This window comes from Sinocyclocheilus rhinocerous, unplaced genomic scaffold, assembly GCF_001515625.1.
Source record: "Sinocyclocheilus rhinocerous isolate Xijiao unplaced genomic scaffold, SAMN03320098_v1.1 scaffold606, whole genome shotgun sequence".
In the NCBI taxonomy this organism is placed as follows: Eukaryota; Metazoa; Chordata; class Actinopteri; order Cypriniformes; family Cyprinidae; genus Sinocyclocheilus; species Sinocyclocheilus rhinocerous.
Genome location: NW_015661919.1, coordinates 147501 through 169462, shown reverse-complemented (window position 1 = coordinate 169462; position 21962 = coordinate 147501). Strand labels below are relative to the sequence as shown.

At 37.8% G+C, this 21962-nt stretch overlaps 1 protein-coding gene across 1 annotated transcript in view; it reads left to right on the top strand.

Annotated features, from left to right (window-relative positions):
- The window catches only part of LOC107726923 (pappalysin-2-like), a 60176-nt gene that overhangs the window by 11751 nt on the left and 26463 nt on the right, over window positions 1-21962 (top strand). The window contains exons 5-16 of the mRNA XM_016536615.1: window positions 394-586; window positions 971-1092; window positions 5363-5545; window positions 6101-6404; window positions 10346-10474; window positions 10663-10748; window positions 13358-13551; window positions 13727-13840; window positions 14564-14699; window positions 14786-14960; window positions 15835-15997; window positions 17047-17224. Of these exons, the coding sequence (XP_016392101.1) occupies window positions 394-586; window positions 971-1092; window positions 5363-5545; window positions 6101-6404; window positions 10346-10474; window positions 10663-10748; window positions 13358-13551; window positions 13727-13840; window positions 14564-14699; window positions 14786-14960; window positions 15835-15997; window positions 17047-17224 (1977 nt within the window). The remainder of the gene's footprint in view (window positions 1-393; window positions 587-970; window positions 1093-5362; window positions 5546-6100; window positions 6405-10345; window positions 10475-10662; window positions 10749-13357; window positions 13552-13726; window positions 13841-14563; window positions 14700-14785; window positions 14961-15834; window positions 15998-17046; window positions 17225-21962) is intronic.

Here is a 21962-nt window from a genome sequence, read left to right as displayed (position 1 = left end):
GTAAAATATCTGTTTTCTATTTTAATGTTTTATAATGTAATTTATTCCTGTAATACTAAAAAACTCCAGTCTTTAGAGTCACATGATCCTTCAGAAATCATTCTAATATGCTGATTTGGTGCTCAAGAGACATTTCTTATTACTATCACAGTTGGAAATTGGTTGTGCTGCTTAATGAAGTATGGAAACACTGATACAGTGTCTTTTTTCAGGATTATTTGATAAAAAAAAAATTCAATCAATTTAATGCATCCTTGCTGAATAAAAGTAGCAGTTTCTTTAAAAGAAAAAAAAAGTAAGTGATTTTATATATATATATATATATAAACATAAACTCAGTGTTAATATTTAATATTTATGTGTGAAAGATTTTAACCTTTTTTTTTATTACAGATGATGACTGTACAAACCATTTTACACCCAATCAAGTAGCTCGAATGCACTGCTATATTGATTTGGTCTACAAAACCTGGGTCCATGGTAGAAAACCCACCACTGTTCCTCTTGCACCAGTGGTGATTGGTCAAGATGCAGATTCCGTCACCATTCATTGGCTGAACCCAATCAGTGGGCCACTTGCCCACAGGTAAAGTGAGGAGCATACATATAACAGACAATGAGAAATTCACTTAGTTTCCCCATGCAACTTGATTTTGAGCTGATTTGGTTTACAAAATCCATTAATACTTGACCACATTAAATTTATCTTTGTAATTTAGATATGAATCATGCTGTGTGAATATATACTGGAGTTCATTTTCATGATTATGCTAACTGAAGTAAATGTATAGTTATGTTGGAAATGTTCGACTATAACATGCAGTTTTGCAGTGCAAAAACCTGCATTTTATTCACAATCTGTCCACAATGCAGAAAGAGCACATGAAGTGATGTATTTTGAGCTCCCCACTTTTTGATCTCTCACTCTCTTTGTACACTTTTTTAAAAGCTGTTCTCTGTGGCTGTGTAGGGAAGGTGACATGAACTGTCTTCTCTGTGATGAAAACGGAGCGTTCCATCAGTACGCCTATGAGGCCACTTCTCCTCACGCCTGTGATTCCACTGGATACTGGACACCAGAGGAAGCAGTGGGTTAGTACTCATATTATTATAACGTATTCTTTTACATTGTAATTGTAATTGTAATTGTACATATTATATACTCATATCATTACCACACAACTTTACTTCATACTTGCAAACACAGACAGGCGGAAAGATACAAACCATAAAAAAGGCTCATTGCTGTTGGGTTGTATATCAGCGCTGTTGAAATCCCATTTGGTCAATCAAATTAGAGGACCAGGACTAACTGCTGTATAGTTTTTATATCATGGTCTAACAAAGTTCTTCCACACGCATATGTCATGAATCATAAGATGGTGTGCGCATGACTAAATGCCGTCTCTGACATAATTGTTGTTGTACGTGTGTTTGATCCTCAGCACACCACTGAATATGTCACGAATGATCGTCAATGTAAAAAAACAAAAAACCTGCTCTTTGATTAATGAGGATAGAGAGAATTTAGCCCTGGCTTCTTTCTCCGAACTTGTGCATTCACATTCAGGTGGATCGTTCAGTCTCATGCGGGCCAGGTGCGTGCAAGTCTGGAAAAATTTAGGGAATAAATTATTAAATCATAATTGCCTGGATAAAGAACACTCTTTTTGCCATCAATGAATAAAAAAAGCCCTTGGCACAGCTTCAAGTTTTGGTAATATTGGGTGGCGTCCAGAAGCGGCCTGTCATAAAAAGCGATGTGTATCCTGTGCAGCTTTTCAACTTTATTCCTCACCTAACAGATGTTACTGATTATTCTAATCAGAAATCTCTTAGCATCTGGTCTGCCCGCTCAATGATATGTGTCACGGATAAGATTGTGCTTTGAAAAGTCCACCCAAAATGTGGAAATCCTCCCCTGGTATGCAGGCGTTTTCATAAAGCACAGTATCATGAGAGAGGTCAAACATAAAATCATCCAGCTAGGTGGTAGTGGAGAGTAATTTTTGGCCCGGAGTCTTGTTTTGAGAAACAGATTGATGAGAAATGAAGTCTTAAATTTGAAAATAAAAATATGTATCTCTAAGAAAACAATATCTTTGTGATATTAATGATGAATGAGATTTAATACCATCGGTTCAAGTCTGTAATAAATTACAGTAACCTATTGTTTTTGGTTTATTTTTAAAAACATGATAAAGTGCACGATGACTACCTAATGTGAATTATTTTGTCGGGCAGTTAATCATGTCAGAAAGACTTTAAGAGCAATATGACAACACTGTTTGTGTAGAATGAAATAATGCTCACGGTAATACCATGGTGAATCATTTGATAACTGTATTATCACAGGCCAATTCGATACCAACAAATCATACAGTGTTTGGATCTCAGATCTCACATCTTGTAGCGCTCACCCCTGCTTACCTGTACCATAGCCTGTGTATGTACTATAAGGCAACTTTTGAGAAATAAGCCAGGGTGATCAGAGACCTGGTTAAGGCTGCTGAAAGAAGGAAGGATGACACGCTCACAGATCTTGCCGCATTGCTTCTCTCTGCGGGAGCATTACACCACATCTGATACAGTCATTAATTCTACCTTGTGTGGAGGCCCTTGCTCTGTTTATCTGACCAATTGAGTTTTATGGTTTGCCTTGGCCTGCTGCTGGTTACCCTGTACACATGTGAGGCCACGCTGGGTGCAAAGGAGCGCTCTGTGACTCAAGGCTGCTGTCTGTCTATCTGTCTCTCTTGACCTGGAGTACAGTTTAATCTATCATTGTAAAACCTTTTGGAAGCAGAGAGTTCACATGGCCTGAAATTAAGACTTGTGCTCTTTACATTAATACACAATAGTTCACTAAACAGTTATGTCACTTCAGCGTGCAGTATTTGGGCACAAAAGTGTCTGACCTATTAATTAACCCCCTGCAGTTCAGTTTAACCAGGCTGTATTTATCTAATTTCTATGTAAATGATACTTTCTATATAAAGCAGGCTATGCTTTAGTACATACATCAAGAATAAACAAGCAATTCAGTATAAATAATCTGATATCCTGACAGGATAATATCATAGACAAGCACAGTTTAAGACTTTTTTATATATATATATATATATATAATTTTTTGCCCATTTTACTGCATTTTTCATTGTTCAAGTCTAACTTTTATTTACTTTTATTTATAAATATATCTATTTATAAAGAACTGATTTACTCTACCGTTTAAAAGTTTGGGATAAGAACGGTTTTTTAACACTTTTGTTCTTTTTGATTGAAATTGAAAATTGAAAACAGCACAACTGTTTTCAGCTTTGATAATAATAAGAAATCAACATATTAGAATGATTTCTGAAGGCACTGAAGTTTCAAGTAATGAGTGCTTAAAATTCAGCTTTGCCATTGCAGGAATAAATTGCAAAAAAAAAGAAGTTATTTTATTAGGATATTATCAAATAAATGCAGCCTTATTCAATTCAATTCAATTCAAGTTTATTTGTATAGCGCTTTTTTTTACGATACAAATCGTTGCAAAGCAACTTTACAGAAAATTAAGTTTAAGATTAAGGTAGCCAGTGCAGAGACTGTAAAAATGGGGTAATATGATAATTTTTTCTTGACCTGGTAAGGACTCTAGCCGCTGCATTTTGGACTTCCTGTAGCTTGTTTATTGAAGATGCAGGACAACCACCTAGCAGTGCATTACAATAGTCCAGTCTAGAGGTCATGAATGCATGAACTATCTTTTCTGCATCAGAAACAGGTAACATGTTTCGTAGCTTGGCAATGTTTCTAAGATGGAAGAATGCTGTTTTTGTAACATGGGAAATATGATTTTCAAAAGACAAATTGCTGTCTAATATAACACCCAGATTTTTGACTATAAGGGAAGTAACAGTACATCCATCTAGTTGCAAATTGTAATCCAAGAGATTCTGTGTACTGTTTTTTTTTTTTGGTCCAATAAGTAATATCTCTGTCTTATCCGAATTTAATAGGAGAAAATTATTAGTCACTATGTTGAGATATATAATTGAGCCAGCACTAAGATCAAGTAAAACTAGCAATGAGATGCAGCCTTGGTCTGACTCAAGAAGCAAGTCATTTGTGATTTTAACAAGTGCCGTTTCTGTGCTATGGTGGGGCATGAAACCTGACTGAAATTCTTATCAATCCTAAACTTTTGAACTGCAGTGTCTGGATTACAGTGGTGGAGCAAAGCTGTACAGTCAAAGTGTGACAGATCATAGTAATCTGCTGCTCAGGCATTGATCGTGTGTGCAATTAAATGTCGCTATCAGTGGGCGTAGTTGATTCTTAGTGAAGTCCCCCCGATGTGTTTGCTAGAGTGCCGCCCCAGGGCTCTCCTGGGATTGCCTTCCCCTGTCTCACTCCTGTTCTTCAGGCCACCGAAGGCATTAACTCTTAGTTTAATAAATTATTTTGAGAGCCCTGTATGTCCCAATTAAGGCGCCAATCTGTCTCCTTTGCCAAGTTGCACCTGGGTCCTACGGTCGATTGAGGTCTGGGGAAATGTGCTTCACATCCATTGCCAAGACATGTGGTTTTTCCCAGACACTCTCTCTTTCTGTTTTCCCTTTCACTCGGTTTCTCCCTCTTAGCCTCCCATCCTGTCTTTTTTCGAAAATGGTCATAACAAGATTGAAGATTCAAGAGATTAAATGGTTGTTCATGACAAAAACACAGAATTGCTCGGTTCCAAAAATCTAGTGAACTGCTTGCAGATGCAGCATTTTAAGATGCATGCCCAAACACAAATGCTGTTGCAACTTAATTATGTTGCCTTCCTTGTTTTAATTCTAATAAGGCAGACTCACATAAATCCTTCACAAAGAAGATAATCCCATAATGCATTTTGATGACCACAATTTACATGTAATTCACTACTGAAAATTATCAATTAAAAAATGAATGATTTTTACACAATTACTCAATTGACTTTTTGTGTATTCTCTCTATTTTAATGCTTATTGGACTACCCCTCTGTTAGCTTAGCAACTTGCTAACATCCATTTCTATGAATCATTTGTGAGTGGGAGCTCAATTTGTGTAGCTTGTGGATTTGCTGCATATGATGTCAATTCCAAATCCGTCATTTATGGGGTTTCAGGACAGAGTGCAAATCCAGTGTGCAAAGCTGCCCACTATTTTGTTTTTGAATGCATTGCTATGGAAATGCCCATTTTAGGGTTAAAATGCCTTTTCATTGTAATAAATTGAATTATCTCATTCTTCCAGGTGTATGTCCCATTTGCCAAGAAGATTCTTAGCTTTTGATGGCGAGTTACAGTATTTTCTTTTTGGCTTTGGATGGGGTTTGCGTGTGTTTTTGCAGGGACCCCTGATGTGTACCAGCCATGTGAGCCCAGCATGCATGCCTGGAGTCCTGAAGTTAACCTGTATGAGCCCAACATGTCTACGCCGTGCCCCCAGATCGAGGGCTGCATGTTGGAATTGCACTTCCTTCACCCGGTTGTCCCAGACAGTTTGACCGTATGGATCACTTACACCTCAGCCAGTGAGTACTGTCTGAATATATCAAACACCTGACATTATGGGAATACACTACTGTTTAGAAGATTTTTCTTTTTTTAGTTTTAGAAATAAATTAATAATTTTATTTAGCAAGGGCATATTAAATTTATCAAAAGTGAGAAAGACTTTTACATTGTTATTTATGTTTCAGGTAAATGCTGTCCTTTTGTAATTTCTAATCACTGTTTCCACAAAAATATCAAGCAGCACAACAGTTTTTAACAGTTATTATAATAATGAATGTTTATTGAGCAGCATATTAAAATGATTCATGTGACACTGAAGACTGGAGTAATGGCTTCTCACAATTCAGCTCTGCCATCACAGGAGTAAATGATATTTTAAAATATATTTAAAATAAATTGTAATAATATTTCACAACATTACTGTTTTTCTAGTTTTGATCAAATAAATTGATCGAAAGTGAAAGTGAGCAGACAAGACTTCAAACACATAAAAAAATCTTACCAACCCCAAACTTATGAACGATTGTGTATGGATGTTTTATATGAATGAATTCTTCTGTTTTTTTCCATAGATAAAAAGGCAATTGCTAATATCGTGTTCATAACGGAGAATGGCGAGATGGTCCACGCAGGTCCTCAGCATGCTTTCTGTGACATTCCTTTGACCCTCCATTTACATACTAGTAAGAAGGTCAAGGCCGTTAAAATCTCCACCTTTGATAAGAAGCTCGAGATCGATGCTGTTTTGCTGACCTCGCGGCCCCAAAATCCTCTCTGCTCCAGCTGCCGCCCCCTTCTCTACAGAGTGCTCAGAGAACCACCAATCAGAGAGGACTGGAGTCCTGTCATCGTCAAACAGCCCACATACACTGACAGGTAAGAATATGCATCAGTGTATGATTATCATTAGCACTTTGTTTTGTGTGTAGACACTTTGAAAGACTATATTTTTTACTATTTATTTGAAATTTGTGAGTCATTAGTAATACTGTCAAGCGTTTTCAAATAATAATATCTCTGTCATGTGTTTATTATGTTTCTAGTTGATTTACAGCAAGTGTGTTTAAGTGTGGCTTAAGTAGAAATGCTGAACATGTTGTGTTTCTAAAACTGTCTTTGAATTGTATCTTCAGCGTATCACTATTCAAGTATTGTGAAATGGTTTTTCGAAACAATGCCTGAAAAAAATCATTTCCACAGCCAACACAATAAGAAGAATAACAATATCATGGATTTGACATTGTCATTTCATTAGCCATTAATTTTACAAGCATCAACAGATAGCCAATTTCTGTTCAGTTCCTGTCACATTTTATTCTGCTTGTTCCAATACAAATTCATCAGCGGGCAATGGATTGTTGTTGAAGTACTTGCAATAGGTCAAAATATCCAGAGATTAATAGTGTGGATCAGAGAATGTATCATATCCAGAAAAGTTCCTTCCACAAGTCCTGTAAGCTCAGAAAGATGGAAACTCTACTGGGAATTGTGATATGTGGCTAGGGAAAGGAAAGAAAGACAGATTGGATCTGAGAGAGAGAGAGGTAGAGAGAGAGAGAGAAAGACAGAGAGAGAGTGGTACAATGAAACCCTGGAATATAAACCAAATGTGACCGCTTTACCCGTAGAAACAGTAAACACCCGTGGCTGTTTGTAGCTCATCTGAAATCGTTTCCAATCTCTAGCTGAAGGGAGTTGTGTGCTTGATGTAGTTAGTGTGCAGGAAGTGAGAGACCTGTCATTTGGCATGGGAGACAAAAGACTGACAAGAAGTAGAGGGGAAAAAGGGAGTTGGAGTGAAGATGGTTTTGTGGGAAAGTAGGCTACAGTGCCACCGTGAGGTCTGCAGCAAAAACAAAGCACTTTCCGTGAAATGGGTAAGGTATCAAGTGGACAGTGAAGGGAGGTGCTTAACCTTCAGAAAATGTTGATCATTAACCTTGGGAGGACCCATACTAAATATTATATGAGCTGTTTTATTTTCTATGCATTTTATATGAGGTTTGCAGATTTTGCCAACATTTATGGCACATTAATATTAAATCCCAATTTTGTCTGATATTTGTGTGATTTTGTTATAGTAAATAAATAAATAAATAAATAAATTATAATTATAATAATAATAAATATCAAAATTTTGTTTTATTGTTTTGAATACTATTCAAAAGTTTGTGGTCGGTTTTTGAAAAGCCTGTTATGCCCACTAAGACTGCATTTATTTGATCAAAAATAGAGTAAAAACAGTATCATAATGAAATATTACTACTTTAAAATATAATACAAATAAAAATAATACAAAATATAATCTAAAAAAAGACAATTTAAAAAGAATAGCATAATAAATAAATAAATAAATTACTTTTTGAATGATGTTTTTCATTGAATGTTTTAAATAGTTGGATACAGTTGAGAGGGTCAAAACCTCTGAGGTTAGACAAGCCCAAATGTGTACAGATATTTTATGCGTTTAAGCTCAAGTGTGTTATGTTCTCCTAAGTCACCTACATGAAGGTTTCATGGTACCTATGGCTATTCTAGTTTACAATTACCAAATAAAATATGTTATACCTTACCAGAGGAGGTCTTGTGCTGTAGGTCCCTGCCTTTCTCTATAACTGGCTATGCTACGAAGAAAGAAATATGACTTTATTACTTGCACAGAATCCTTCATTGGATCTCCCTTTGTGACCTCTGAACAATAGTTTTAAGTAGTCTCTCTCCCCTTTTCTGTCCCTTGAAGTAATTCATAATTAATAAGGGCAATTTGTTGAGTAATAAGACCGCTGGAGAAAGTAGATGATGCTCAGTTAGCTAGACATCCTCTTACCACCGTCCGGAAAAGGACTGAAATCAAACAAGCCTCGCCAATCATGGCGAGACTCTTTTTATAGAGTCATTCAATCAGATCAGATCGATACCCTGAGGTACATCACAGTGTGACATGCAGTGATACCCTCAACATTAAAATGTCATTTCCATTTTTAACAAGGTTAGATATTAGATCATACTGAGAATAAATATAGCTTATATCAAGTATTTCTGCAGCATATTTCAGATTCATATTGTGCATTAGAGCTGTTGTGCTGAATATCAGCATGTCTGTGATTCTTTAGTATGGTTTATGATCGCTTTTAAAGGAATAGTTCACCCCAAAATTAAAATTTGCTGAAAATGTACTCATCCTCAGAACATCCAGGTTACCCAAGATGTAGATGAGTTTGTTTCTTCAGCGAAACATGAAATTTAGCATTAAATCACTTGCTCACCAATGGATCCTCTGCAGTGAATGGGTGCCGTCAGAGTTCAAACAGTTGACAAAAACATCACAATAATCCACAAGTAATCCACTCTAATCCAGTCTTGTGAAGTGAAAAAACTTACTTCTGGTTAGACACCTCTATCTGTAATATTGCTTAACACAGTCAGTACAATCATATATAGTATGCATGATTACAGTTGGAAAAATTTAACTTTATTACTAAATATAATATCAATTTACTACACTTTATGTTATGAGACGAGAGACATGCGGATCCATATGCAAGCTTTTATTAAGAGACATGGTTTTAACAGGCATGGGTCAGACAATGGCAAACAGGTATATCGAAGGCAAGGCAAGAGATAAATCCAGGTAGAAGGCAAAGGTCCAGGCAGGGGCAAACAGAGTCAGAAACAGCAAGCAAAGGGTTAATCCAAGATACGTGGCGTGAATCAGAGACCAGGAAAACAGACAAGGCAAGACTAAGACTAGACTAAGAAAACTATGAAAACTTAAACAGGCTCGGTAAGGTAGCTATCCGCTAAACAAGGATAAACGCAAAACAATACACGAGACTAAAACAAAAAACACGGAATGGCTCAGTAAGGCAGCTAACACTTGGGGAGTGAAAAATGCAGAACAATAATCGGCAGTGAGAGAGAGGAAGTCCATGGCTTATGTAGCATGTCTGATTGGATTCAGCTGTGTGTGTGTGTGTGGACCACACAGCAGAGCAAAATCCAAAAAATAGCTTAGAGAAGAACGGGGACCCTCATGGATTAATCGTGACCTTAAGGGTTCATTTACTCCATCACAAAAAAAGTCTATTAGCACACAGTCTGGCAAATCAGAATGACACTCAATGTCCAGATACTCTTGAATACAGCCTTCAAGCAGGCGTGTACCCTGCTTTAAGTGCGTGTAATTGGTTTCAGGTGTGAGTGTAATCAGTGCAATGGAACATGGGAAATGTAGTCCAGGGTGATGTGTAACAGTCTGTGTGGTGCGAGAGTCAATATCATGGAAGGGCGACCTCTGATGGCAAGTGGATGGAAATTCATGGATCGGATTCGTGACACTTTACATGTTTGTTTGTTTGTTTATAATGTATGAAATTATGTAAGATCTCAATAAACATGAAGTTTATATAGAGTAACTTTCAATTTTCTGGTGCTTAACCAAAAATAGTTTCAAACAAAGCCACAGCACAACCGTTGCAACACCGAGCCACACACAGTAGTGGTGTTTTGTTCCTGAATGATTCAGTGTTTTTGAACAGCGTTTTAACAAATTGTTTAAATGAATAATCCAGTGACTTGCTCATAAAGACGGTCACATTTCACTCCTGGATGAATCAATGTTTTTGAACAAAATGGTTGAATGAGTGATTCGATTACTTACCTGCAGAAAGAGTCACTAAAAATCCCCACCACTAATCATTCATTCGTTCGTTCATTCGTTCGTTCGTTCGTTCATTCATTTTAAATTCTGAATGCTCTCACCACTTGCTTTTTGCTTAACTGTGTATATTTGGTTCTGAATGTGTTTGTGTGCTTAGTGATGTGCAGAGGGACGTTCAGTACCTGTACAGGATCCAGGTGGAGTCAGACGGTTTGTTCAGTGAACTTTCCCCAGGCCTGGTTTACATTCATGGAGAACATTTCTGTGGTGATGGCACACTACAGGGGTCAGTATAAACTTAAGGGTCCGTCAGAGGGTTTGCATGTTATGTGCTTTAGTCATTTTTAAAGAATGTTTCATATTTTTGAGTATTTGTTTGAGTCTTTTTTTTTTTTGAGTGTTTTGAAGCATAGCAAAAGACCTTCCACATATTTCATAACTGTAACCCTTGGCATCGCTCTCTCTCCCCCACAGGACTGAGGATTGTGATGACGGGAATCTCTTAGATGGAGACGGCTGCTCAAAAAAATGCCAAGTTGAACCAGGTTTCAAATGTCATGGTGAGTCACACTCATAAAAACAAATCCTCTCACTGTCCACTGAGAACTCTGGCCCTCAGACTGTAAACACCACAACAGAAGCGCCAGAAAACTTCCACACAGGACTATAAACCCTGGTAATAATCATAACCAGCTCTCAAAACAAAACAAAACAAACCAAAACAATACAATATTGCTATGTCTTCTTTAGATTCGGATTCCTCTGCTACTGTTTTTCTCTCTCATATTGAATTAGGTAGTCAGTTTATCATAGTGATATTGAAGGAAATATGGAGGTCATCATATTGTATGTTTAGCACCTATTCCAAAAAATGTAGAGTCCCTAATACAGAAAATCAGAGAATCATTACTCCGGAGTTCAAATTCATTGCTGAAATCATCCTCTGTAATCTCCAGGTGGGAAAATGTATAAACAAAAAAGTTAATTGTTGCATGTTAGATAGCAAAATACATACATAAATTCAAAATACATACATTCTTAATAAACATTACCCTTGTTGTTTAAAACAACTTTAGTTGTTGTTGTTAGGGGGCGTCATATAATAATCATTGTAGTGTATATATAGGTGTATAAGAAAATGTCTATTTTCATTGTTGCATAATATTAAAGTAAGATTATTTCCCTCATTAGTCCTTTTTTACATTACTGTCTTTTACACTAAATGCTGTTTTACATTTAAATGCAGTTCTTTTTAACTTTCCGTTCATCAAAAAAAAAAAAAAAAATTCAATTGTTTCCACAAAAATATTAAATAGCACAACTGTTTTCAACATGAATAATAATAAGAAATGTTTATTGAGCACCATATTAACATATTAGAATGATTTCTGAAGGATCATGTGACACTGAAGACTGGAGTAATGGCTGCTGAAAATTCAGCTTTGCCATCATAGGAATAATTTACATTTATGAATTTGTTAAGAAATCATTTGTAGGTACATGGGATAAAAAAGTACAGTATAAACAAGAAAAATTATATATAAGGTCTGAGGAAGGTGGATTGACCGAAACTTTGCTAAAAAATATATTTTTGTGATGCAAGTTATGCAGGATTTGTATAGTTTTTTTTTTCTATTTTAAAATATATTAAAACAGTTTGTATTAAATCAATATTATTCAATTATTAAATATTATTACATTCTAATACATTAATATTATTACAGATATTATTAAATTATAATAAAACTTCACGGTATTACTGTTTTTACTGTATTTTTGTAATAAACTAAATACATCTTACACATTATTTCCAATCCTAATTCTTTTAGAACGCAATATAGATAATGTATTATAAAATTCCACTTACTCCAGAAGTCCAGTATACTGACAGTCAAAATACTTGTTCTCGTGTTGCTGAGTTGTGGATCACCAGATCTTACTGTTGTTTTTATTTCTAGGCTGACCAGGAAAAAAAAAATCACCTTTCCCATTATGCATTATGAGTAATTTCTTTGACAGCAAAGTCTGTGATGTCTGATAATTCGGTCTGAATATTTGCGCAATACATATGCAGAGGTATTCAAAGATTCAATCCAGATTTCTAAGTATCCAGTCCAAACTGTGGATTTTAGGTCATTTACTGTAACACAGCCGGTGGTATTACTTATAATCAAGATCATCTTATTCAATATTTTATGTCATCACACTATTGGAAATGGTCCAAAGTATTGCATGTACAGTATGCGGTAAACTGCAATTGATCTTCTTAACAATCATAACAATCAAACTGTATGCCATTGTTACATAATGTACTTGAGTGAGAGTAAATGCAGTACAGAAAGACTCACAGGAAATCTTAGGAGAAAAAAAAAAGCAAATAGTTCACCAATTTAGTCAGCATTGTTTTCGTGACTGAAAGCACTACATTTTCTGTGAGCGTGATGCATGAGAAGCGTCTAATTCAAACATGATCATAGACAAAGCAGCGACTAACTCACATGCCTCAAACTTCCCAATGTTTTCATAGTAGCCTGTAACCGCATTTTTGTGCATTTAGGGCATTCAGGAATGGCTTTTTTGTGATATTTACTCTAATGCCACATTAGGAGCTCTCATATATTATCTCCACGATCGTATTTGGGAAGCAAAGATCAACAAAGCTTAGGAGTAAATCCTTTGGCATTGGCATGTGGGTTAGGTCAGCTGTTCTGCAGCAGAGATGGCCAATCAAATGCTTGTGTTTTAAATTTGTTGTTAGAACCCTTTTGAGTGCCTTGCCTTTGATAAGCTGTTCCCACCGATGAGTCACCTTCCTCTTACCTTGCACTTGCAGCATTCTCAGACAAGAGCTCATGCAAGACTGATGTCATTCACACGTGTCCATCTCTAACGAATTTGCTTTAATGACATGCTAATTCTCCTTTTAGCCCCACGTGCACTTCTGTCATAACTCATTCATGTGTCATGACATCATCCACATATTTGTATGATCGTTTATTTAATCCTCTCAGTGGAATCACGTTCCTTTTTATTTTCAATTCACACATAAGTGAAGCCTAGTCTCACTGACTTGCTATGAAAACACAATTACATCTTGGCAGTGGAGTCATTACTTGTTACCTATGATGAGTTTGTGCTCACTCTCTCTTGCTTTTTCTGTCTCTCTCAGGTCAGCCAAGCCTGTGCTATGTTTTTGAAGGGGACGGAGTGTGTGAGGAGTTCGAAGTACATTCCAGCATCCAGGACTGTGGCTTTTTCACTCCCCAGGGGTTCACTGATCAGTGGGCGTCCACTGCCTCAGGCTCACATCAGGACCAGAGGTGCCCTGCCTCGAAGGTCACCGGGGAGCCTGTGCTCACTCAGGTATACAAACAGCTTAGAATCCATTAGCCATTATGAACGATTTATCTGCCTCACTACTGAACATCTTCTTAAATGAACCACTCGAATGAATAATAATTAAAAAAAATCAGTTAATGTTTGTTTTGAATGAAATTTGACATTTTAAATATCCTTTTTCTTTTTATATCCTCATCAGATGTGTAAGTCGCAGTATTTTGGCATAAATGAAGTAGTGGCTCATGATGCATGGAGCCCCTGTACTGCCCAGCTGAACAGTTACTATACTAAGGATCAGCCTGTCTGGCTAAAGGTACACACACTTGCTCAGTGAATGAACGCTGAGTGTAGAGACTTCAAATTTGACAGATTATTCAGTCTATATTGGGTAATTTTGATATAAGCATTAGCTTCCCCCTCTGCTGAAAGCCTTGACAATAAATAATGCACATTTTGTGTTTTCAAATAAATTTTGAACAATGGTTTGTAAAATAAAGGAAAATTAATAGAATTGAATTTGAGCAGTTTTATGTACACTACTGTTAAAGTTTGGGGTCAGTAAGATTTTCTTTTCCCAAAGAAATTAATACTTTTATTTAGAAAAAGTGACAGTAAAGACTTTTATAATGTTACAAAATATTTCAAATAATGCTGTTCTTTTGAACTTTGTATTCATCAAATAATCCTGCAAAAATGTATAAGGCAGCACCACTGTTTTCAACATTGATAATAATAAGAAATAATTTGAGCACCAAAGCAGCATATTAGTATGATTTCTGAAAGATAATAAAATATGATATTTTAATTGTACTGTTTTTACTGTATTTTGACCAAATAAATGCATGATGAGCGTAAGAGACTTTCAAAAACATATACCAATCTTACCAACCCTAAACTTTTTAACAGTAGTGTATGTTCAGATTTATTTTATATGATATTTCTTTGTGCCACCCTGCCCACTCACACTGTTCATAAATTATGTTAGCCAAGGAGCCATATATTAATTACTAATAATACTGATACATTGTTTTTGCAGGTAGGATTTGAGCGACCGGGTATAGCAGCCTCTGTTATTATCTACCTTGCCTATGATGGTAGTTGGCTTGGGGAAAATTACAGGAAAACGGTGACCATTGAACTGTGTGACACCACTGGAAAAAAACACCTGCTTGGTAACACATAATATCCTTAATTTGATTGGGAAAGATTGTAATCTTTTTATTTTTTAAGGAACTTCATTGTGTGTGCATGTCCACAGGTTCGTACGAGCTGTCATGTCAGTATAACCCCCTAGTGGTGAATGTGACTCATAACCTGAGTGTGCCGTTCTACCGGACTTCAGCAGTACAGCTGAACTTCTCCTCCTCTCAAGTGGCGGTGTTGGCGGTTGCATTACGTACATCTTGTCACTTCAGCGCCTTTGCCCTGACCGGGTGCGCTGAGGGTGGGGTCTCCCACGACTTACAAGCACACACACACACACACACACACACACATGCACTTGTGCATTTACACATGATATAAACACTAAAAGTTAGGGATCTGTATGATTTTTTAAAACATTTTTGAAAGAAGTCTCACCAAAGCTGCATGTATTCTAAAATACAGTAAAAACACTACTATTGTAAACATTATTACAATTTTACATAGCTGGTTTTTTTAATGTAATTTATTCCTGTGATGGTAAAGCTGAATTTTCAGGAGTCATTACGCCAGTCTTCAGTGTCACATGACTCATTCTAATGTTCTGATTTCATGCTCCTTATTATTATCAATTTTGAAAACAGTTGTGCTTCTTCATTTTTTTGTGGAAACCATTATTATTATTATTATTTTCAAGATTCTTTTATAAATAAAAAATTTAAAAGAACAGCAATTATTTGTAAAATAAATCTTTTGAATGAATGAATGAATGAATGAATGAATGGTAACAAACTTGTGTGGTTTTTGCTTTTATCAACTGGTGACAAATATAATGGGAGGAAAAACAATGATTAATAAATAATTTCATTTATTTTTATAATTAACATTATACATTTCTTTACCCTCACTTTTAATTTAACCTGTTCTAGCTGAATAAATATATTAATTTCTTTCAAATAAATAAATAAACTAAAAAAAAATAGATAAGTCTTACTTATCCCAAACTTTTGAATGGTAGTGTACAAGAAGAATGAACCCTAACCCTAACCCTACGTTTATCATACTCACAGAGACACAGATACAAATACAAACAATTCCATCTTGTTTGACGGTGGATATGATGTACAAATAATAATGAACTTAATATGTGTTTTTCTCACTCAGATGTGTGCGTAGGCTGTGCAGTGCTGAGTCATGCAGTCTTCTAAACGTCGAACACGCTTCAGTCCGTTGTACTCCAGTCATAGACGCTAAACACTGCTCTGTTTCTTGTCAGCGTGGCTATACGCTTACTGTTCTACATGGCCAGGGCCTTCCTTCTCATCAAGTGTGTACAAGTATTGTTAACAGCCTGTTTCTCTCTCTCTCTCTCTCTCTCTCTCTCTCTCTCTCTCTGTCTCTGCAATAACCCCTATAAGAAAGAAAAATCACATCTCCTTGATATCTAGTTTCTGCTAGCAGCAGTGAGATTAAATTAGAACTAATGACTTTTTCTGAAGATTTTCCTGAGAAGAGATCTCAAGAATGACTGTGTTCACATGCACAAGAATGTTATTAATATGATATTAATTGAATTAGTCATTTTCCAGTTAGTGCTTCAGGTAAACATGTTTAAATGATCGAAAAAATGTGATTAATACAGCCATATGCCAGCCATCTTATTCAGATTTCTAGGAATATTGGTGTAGTCATGTAAACACCTTATTCAGAAAGTCCACCGTAACTGGAGGCCCATTTATACAGTATGCGCGCATGTCCAAACAGAGATAATTTGGGGTGATATTAGATATACACAGTGTTTATTCAATAGTTTGACTGTTTCACAACTGGTTTGGAGCAAAAAACATTTTGCAAACGTAAAAAGAAAGGTAGTGGCCTACTTTTGTAAGTCTTGTGACCTACATTTTCCAAATCATCACTTTCCTGTTTGTTATTGTGAAAGAGTTGATTAAATTATTGTGGAGAATTACTAAAATGCAGTGTAAGGGCAAGAGCATCTCCAGTAATTCTAGAAGACAAGAGCAGGAACCCACACGTCTTAGTTTATTCAGATTTTGCAGAATACCAGAATGTTCCAGAAACTGTGGAGAACATAAATGCTTAAAATTATGTTCACATGTTCGTTGTCTCAAATTGTGCTCACATTTACCGAAATCTGTGAGTTAAACATGTCTCATTAAATTATCGAAGAAAATACATTCACATTGATTTTATAACTCAGCAAAACAACGTCTTATTAGTGTCAAGTGAAATACTGTCATGTTTTCTAATGAATCTAATGAAACTGTGACTTTATAAATTGTTGTCTAATGAGCCTAATGAAACTATGATTTTATAAATGGTTGTCATTCTCTCTCTGTTTTGTCCTCTCCTCAGATGGAAGCAGAGCTGATTTGTGTGCATGGAGTGTGGGACCGTGTAGTGAGCTGTCAGCCAGTGGACTGTGGCCCACCTCCTCAGTCTCATGTCTACTTTGCCTCCTTCTCGTGTCCCTGGGGCACCACATTCGGCAAGCGGTGTACCTTTTCCTGTAACGCCCCGGCGATCCTGCAAGGTGAGGACAGGAACTGGCCTACGGTGTGAGACCTGAGGGTTTTTGGAATCTTTACATTCAGTGCATGTGTCTGTTTCTTTGAGACTTTGGCCTTCCTTTCTAAAATAATAACAGTATATTTGTGGATGACATGAGCCCTTCCTGCATGTTTGCCAATGTACACTGGAAAAAATCCAACAAATAATTGTGCTTTTTGGCATTCCTGGGGTCATTTGACTCACAACGGCTAGTTACGCCAGCACTTACAAACATATAAATATTACTGCAAACAAATAATATATGTTATCATAAAATAATTGAATAATTGTACTGTAATTTTATTTAATAATTATATAAAACCGTAAAACAATTGTGTTAATTGAAACAAAATAAACTTTTACTGAAATAAAATAAAATGTACAAAAACACACCATTAATCTTATTTTATTTCAGCTAGTTGCCAAGGCAATAATCATTTCCATTTAGTTTACTTTTATGTACTAAAATAACTAAAACTCAAATGAAAATTAATTAAAAAAAATACAGACATATTTAAAAAAAATAAAAAAATAAATAAACTAATAAAAATGACAAAACACACAGCAAATTTACTTTAAAACTTTAACTAAAATTAAAAATAAAAACAAATTAAAATTATAAATAAATCAATAATACTAAAATAACTGATAATAATGAAATTATTATTATTATTATTATTATTATTGTTGTTGTTGTTATTATTATTATTACTTGTTGTTGTTTAAATATGAAATACTGATTTGATTTTAAATGATTTTATTATCTTATGTGTTACTGTTACCTTATATGTGACCCTGGACCACAAAACCAGTCTTAAGTCGCTGGGGTATATTTGTAGCAATAGCCAAAAATTGTCACAGTTATGGACTTCTGTCAGGAACACTATCGTCAAAGATGATTGACAATTAGCATACAGTTTGGATTGGCGGTATGGTTCTGTTCTGGGCAAGAACTCCCTGCGCCTCCATGCAGCCTAGCATGGATGAGAGCAGGGAGAGCAGCAACAACCCCCCAAAACAAAACCATATGCTGATACCCCCTAACACAAACTGATAGCAAAATCTCAAAGCCTTAAGCAACAAGCATGTTGCCCTTAACCAATGACCAATCAAATATGTTGCCAAAACCCGCATAACCTGTAGCAACAATTCAGTTGCCTTAAACAGATGACCTAATGAATATGTTGCCAATACCTTAAAAGCTTAAGCAACATGTTCTCAATAACACCAGACAGACTCAAGCATGTTCCCAATATGACTACAGCTTTTAGAACAAGCATGTTCCAATAACAACCAGATAGCTCTGGGACAAACGTGTTCCCGACAATACAACTATAACTTAAGAACAAGCATTCCCGACAATACAACTATACTTAAGAACAAGCATGTTTCCAATACGACTAGACAGAACAAGCGTGTCTGATATAGGAACAGAATCAACGCTGAACTGACGGCTGCATCCGAAACTGGAAAATGCTGCCTACGGAGGACACATTTCAAGGTAGGAAGTCAACGAGACATGTTGAATCCAAAATTAGCTTCAATTCCTGCCTCCTGAGATACTTCATCTGGTCGATATTAAAAGGCAGAATAGATGTATGCTTTGCTGCCTTGATACTTGATATATTTTTAGAGAAATACAGACCGGTTTCCCTTCTACCTTTCATTGCATTGGATAAAAGCGTCTGCTAAATGACTAAATAAATAAATAAAAATAAATACCCACAATCCTGTGTGTTCTATCCTGTGATGGTTGATCAAATAAATCATTGAATATTTGCTTAGTTATCACCAAGATCGTTCTATTTATTGTAGATCATTGAACCATTAAGCCGTCTCAGAAGCATGTCCGATATCAGTTTCGTGAGTTACCTTCATGAACAAACGCTACCTGCGAAGTCATTAGCTGCTAGGCGGTGAGGCAGCATGTCAGCAGCCTAGGTTTTCGGATGCAGACGACTTCAACTGAACGATGACTGTTTACCATTTTCTCTTGGAGCTGCGCCGCGGCAGAAATTATTCCGTTTGCACCATGGTCGTTATTTCCTGCTGCTTAAATCTGTGCTGTAGTGCTATAAAAATTAGTCTCGCGTAGCCAGACCTTCAGACTGACGGCTGAAGGTCTGGAATTCATGGCAGCTTTCTTTGGCCAAGCCCGCCCATGAGGCCGTTTGACCGACATGTCAAACAACCAATCACAGTTCGTTTCATTCAGCGGCACATTTCGGGGCGTGGAAATGTTGCCTCAATAACAGACCGGTGTGTAAAACTTTCAGACGTATTTGAAAGATTCTGTGCTGCAAACTTAAATATTTTGCATACTTTGAGAATCCAGCGTTTAGTTGATCCTGATAAGCGCTCATCGTCACAGTTGTAAACACGGCGGCTTTCTTTTTTCGTAAGGGTTTGGCATCACGGCATCTTTGTTTCCAGCGGAACGTTAAAGAACTTCACATTGCCAATAGGTCACATAAACTAGCACAACACAAGCATGTAACGTTAACTGAAAAGAACTAAATGAGCCTAAGCAAGACAGATAGCCTTAACAACACGCATGTTGCCAAACCTGAGAGCATTAAAAGGAGCTTAGCTTGTGAAGACGTTCGAGAGAGTGAAACAGCAGCTGTGAAGTGGATGCTTGATCTCTTGATATCCTTCTTGGGGATGAAGTTCCTATCTGAACTTGTTCTTGAGTCAGTCACATAACTTGTGGAGTCCATGACAATAATGTAGGGATGCGTGAAATAATGCTAACACTTCCGAATCAGGCAGCTTATAATCCGTGCGGTGAATTCACGAGCTGATGCGAGCTTGACTAACGTGACCTGTCAGAACTAACGCTACGCTTGATTTTTGTTTGTGTTCCTGGTCTCCTGCCTTAGTCTTCCTTTGACCTAGTTTTCCTGAGTTGCCCTGATTAGTTAATTTGGTTCCACCTGTGTGTATTAATTATCTCCTAGTACTTAAGTCATGTGTTCTCCCCTGGTCCTTGGTCTGCTATTAGTTGTGTCAGTGTGTTTTGCTACCCCTTACTCCTGGAATTCTTCTGTTTCGTGTGTGGAATACTCCTGCGTCGTGCGCTTTTGCTAGCACAAACCGTAACAGAATAGCAGACCCTCAAAGTGAGTAATTTTTGCGGCATTTCTCTTTCTGTTTGTTTTTTCCCCCCCTCCTCCTACTTGACTGGATATCCCAGCCGTCCAACTCCTGTGCCTGGAGCAACAGGACCGTTCGCTGGAGGACCATACCAGGGACTTTTTAGATCTGGCGTGCCTTATACACTTCCCTGACCGCTCGCTCTGCGTATTCTATCACACCAGCCTTAGCGAGCGGTGTAAGGCACGCCTGCCAGCGAACGGTCCCAAGAAGGATTTCGCCACTTTCGTGGAGTGGGTGCTGGAGAGAAATGTATTGTATTTCTCTGTCTGCCTCGCCGCGGAAGACATCTCCAGCCCCACTCACGAACCAGAGACCAGTCAGTCGTCATCCCGCTGCACGGAGCTATTGCCTGAGCCCGCCGCAACACGAGAGCCAGTGTGCAAAGCCGCGACTGAACCGATCATCAGCACGGAGCCTGAGCCTCAAGCATCGTCTGACCAAGTGCGTGAGCTGGCAACATCGTCTGTTCCCGAGGGAGTTTTGGTGGAGATTGAGGGCTTGGAGGGAAGCGTGTTTTTTGTTACCCGGGAGGGGGCGAACTGTCACAGTTATGGACTTTTGTTTGTGTTCCTGTTCTCCTGCCTTAGTCTTCTTTTGACCTAGTTTTCCTGAGTTGCCCTGATTAGTTAATTTGGTTCCACCTGTGTTTATTAATTATCTCCTAGTACTAAAGTCCTGTGTTCTCCCCTTGTCCTTGGTCTGCTATTAGTTGTGTCGATGTGTTTTGCTACCCCTTACTCCTGGAATTCTTCTGTTTTGTGTGTGAAGGTATCATTAAAAGACTGTTTTGTGGAATACTCCTGCGTTGTGCGCTTTTGCTAGCACAAACCGTAACATATACTCCCGCGACTGAGGGTGAGCTGCATCTGGTTTCTGGACAATATTTAGAGGAAATTATGGACATCTTTGATGTGGACCTAATAGACTGGTTTGGGGAGGTATTACCCAATGCTCCCGAGTCTCCTATGTCTCTGCTGGTTCCGTCCAGTCCTGAATCTCCAGCGTCTCCGCTGATTCCGTCCAGCCCTGAATCTCCTGTGTCTCCGCTGTTTCCGCCCAGCTCCTGTCCTCCTGTGTTCACTCCCAGCCTCCCTCTCCCGCCTCCTCTTAAACCAGCCAGTTCCTCAGCCCAATCCCCGCTGGTGCCTGTCAGTCCCTCAGCTCACCCTCAGTCAGCGCCATCTGGGCGCTCTGATTCGCCTCAGGACCTCCAGTCTCCAGCTCTGCTTAGGCGTGAGGATCCCCTGTCTCCGCTTCCAGCCTCCGAGTCCTGGACTCCACCTCAGTCCTTCGACCCATCGGCTCCACCTTGGCTCCTAGCTCCCTCATCTCCACCGTGGCCCGTCATCCCACTGGCTCCACCGGGCTCCCTCGTCCCTCTGGCTCCACCTTGGTCAGTCATCGACCATCCGCCGCCTCGTCACTCTGTCCCTCTGGCTCTGTCAGGCTCCTCCTTCCCTTTGGCTCCGCCTTCGTCCTCAGTCGCTCCGGTTCCGCCACGGTCACCTGAGCCTTCAGCTCCGCCTTGGCCCTCCGGATCCTCAGTGTCACCCAGGCTCTTC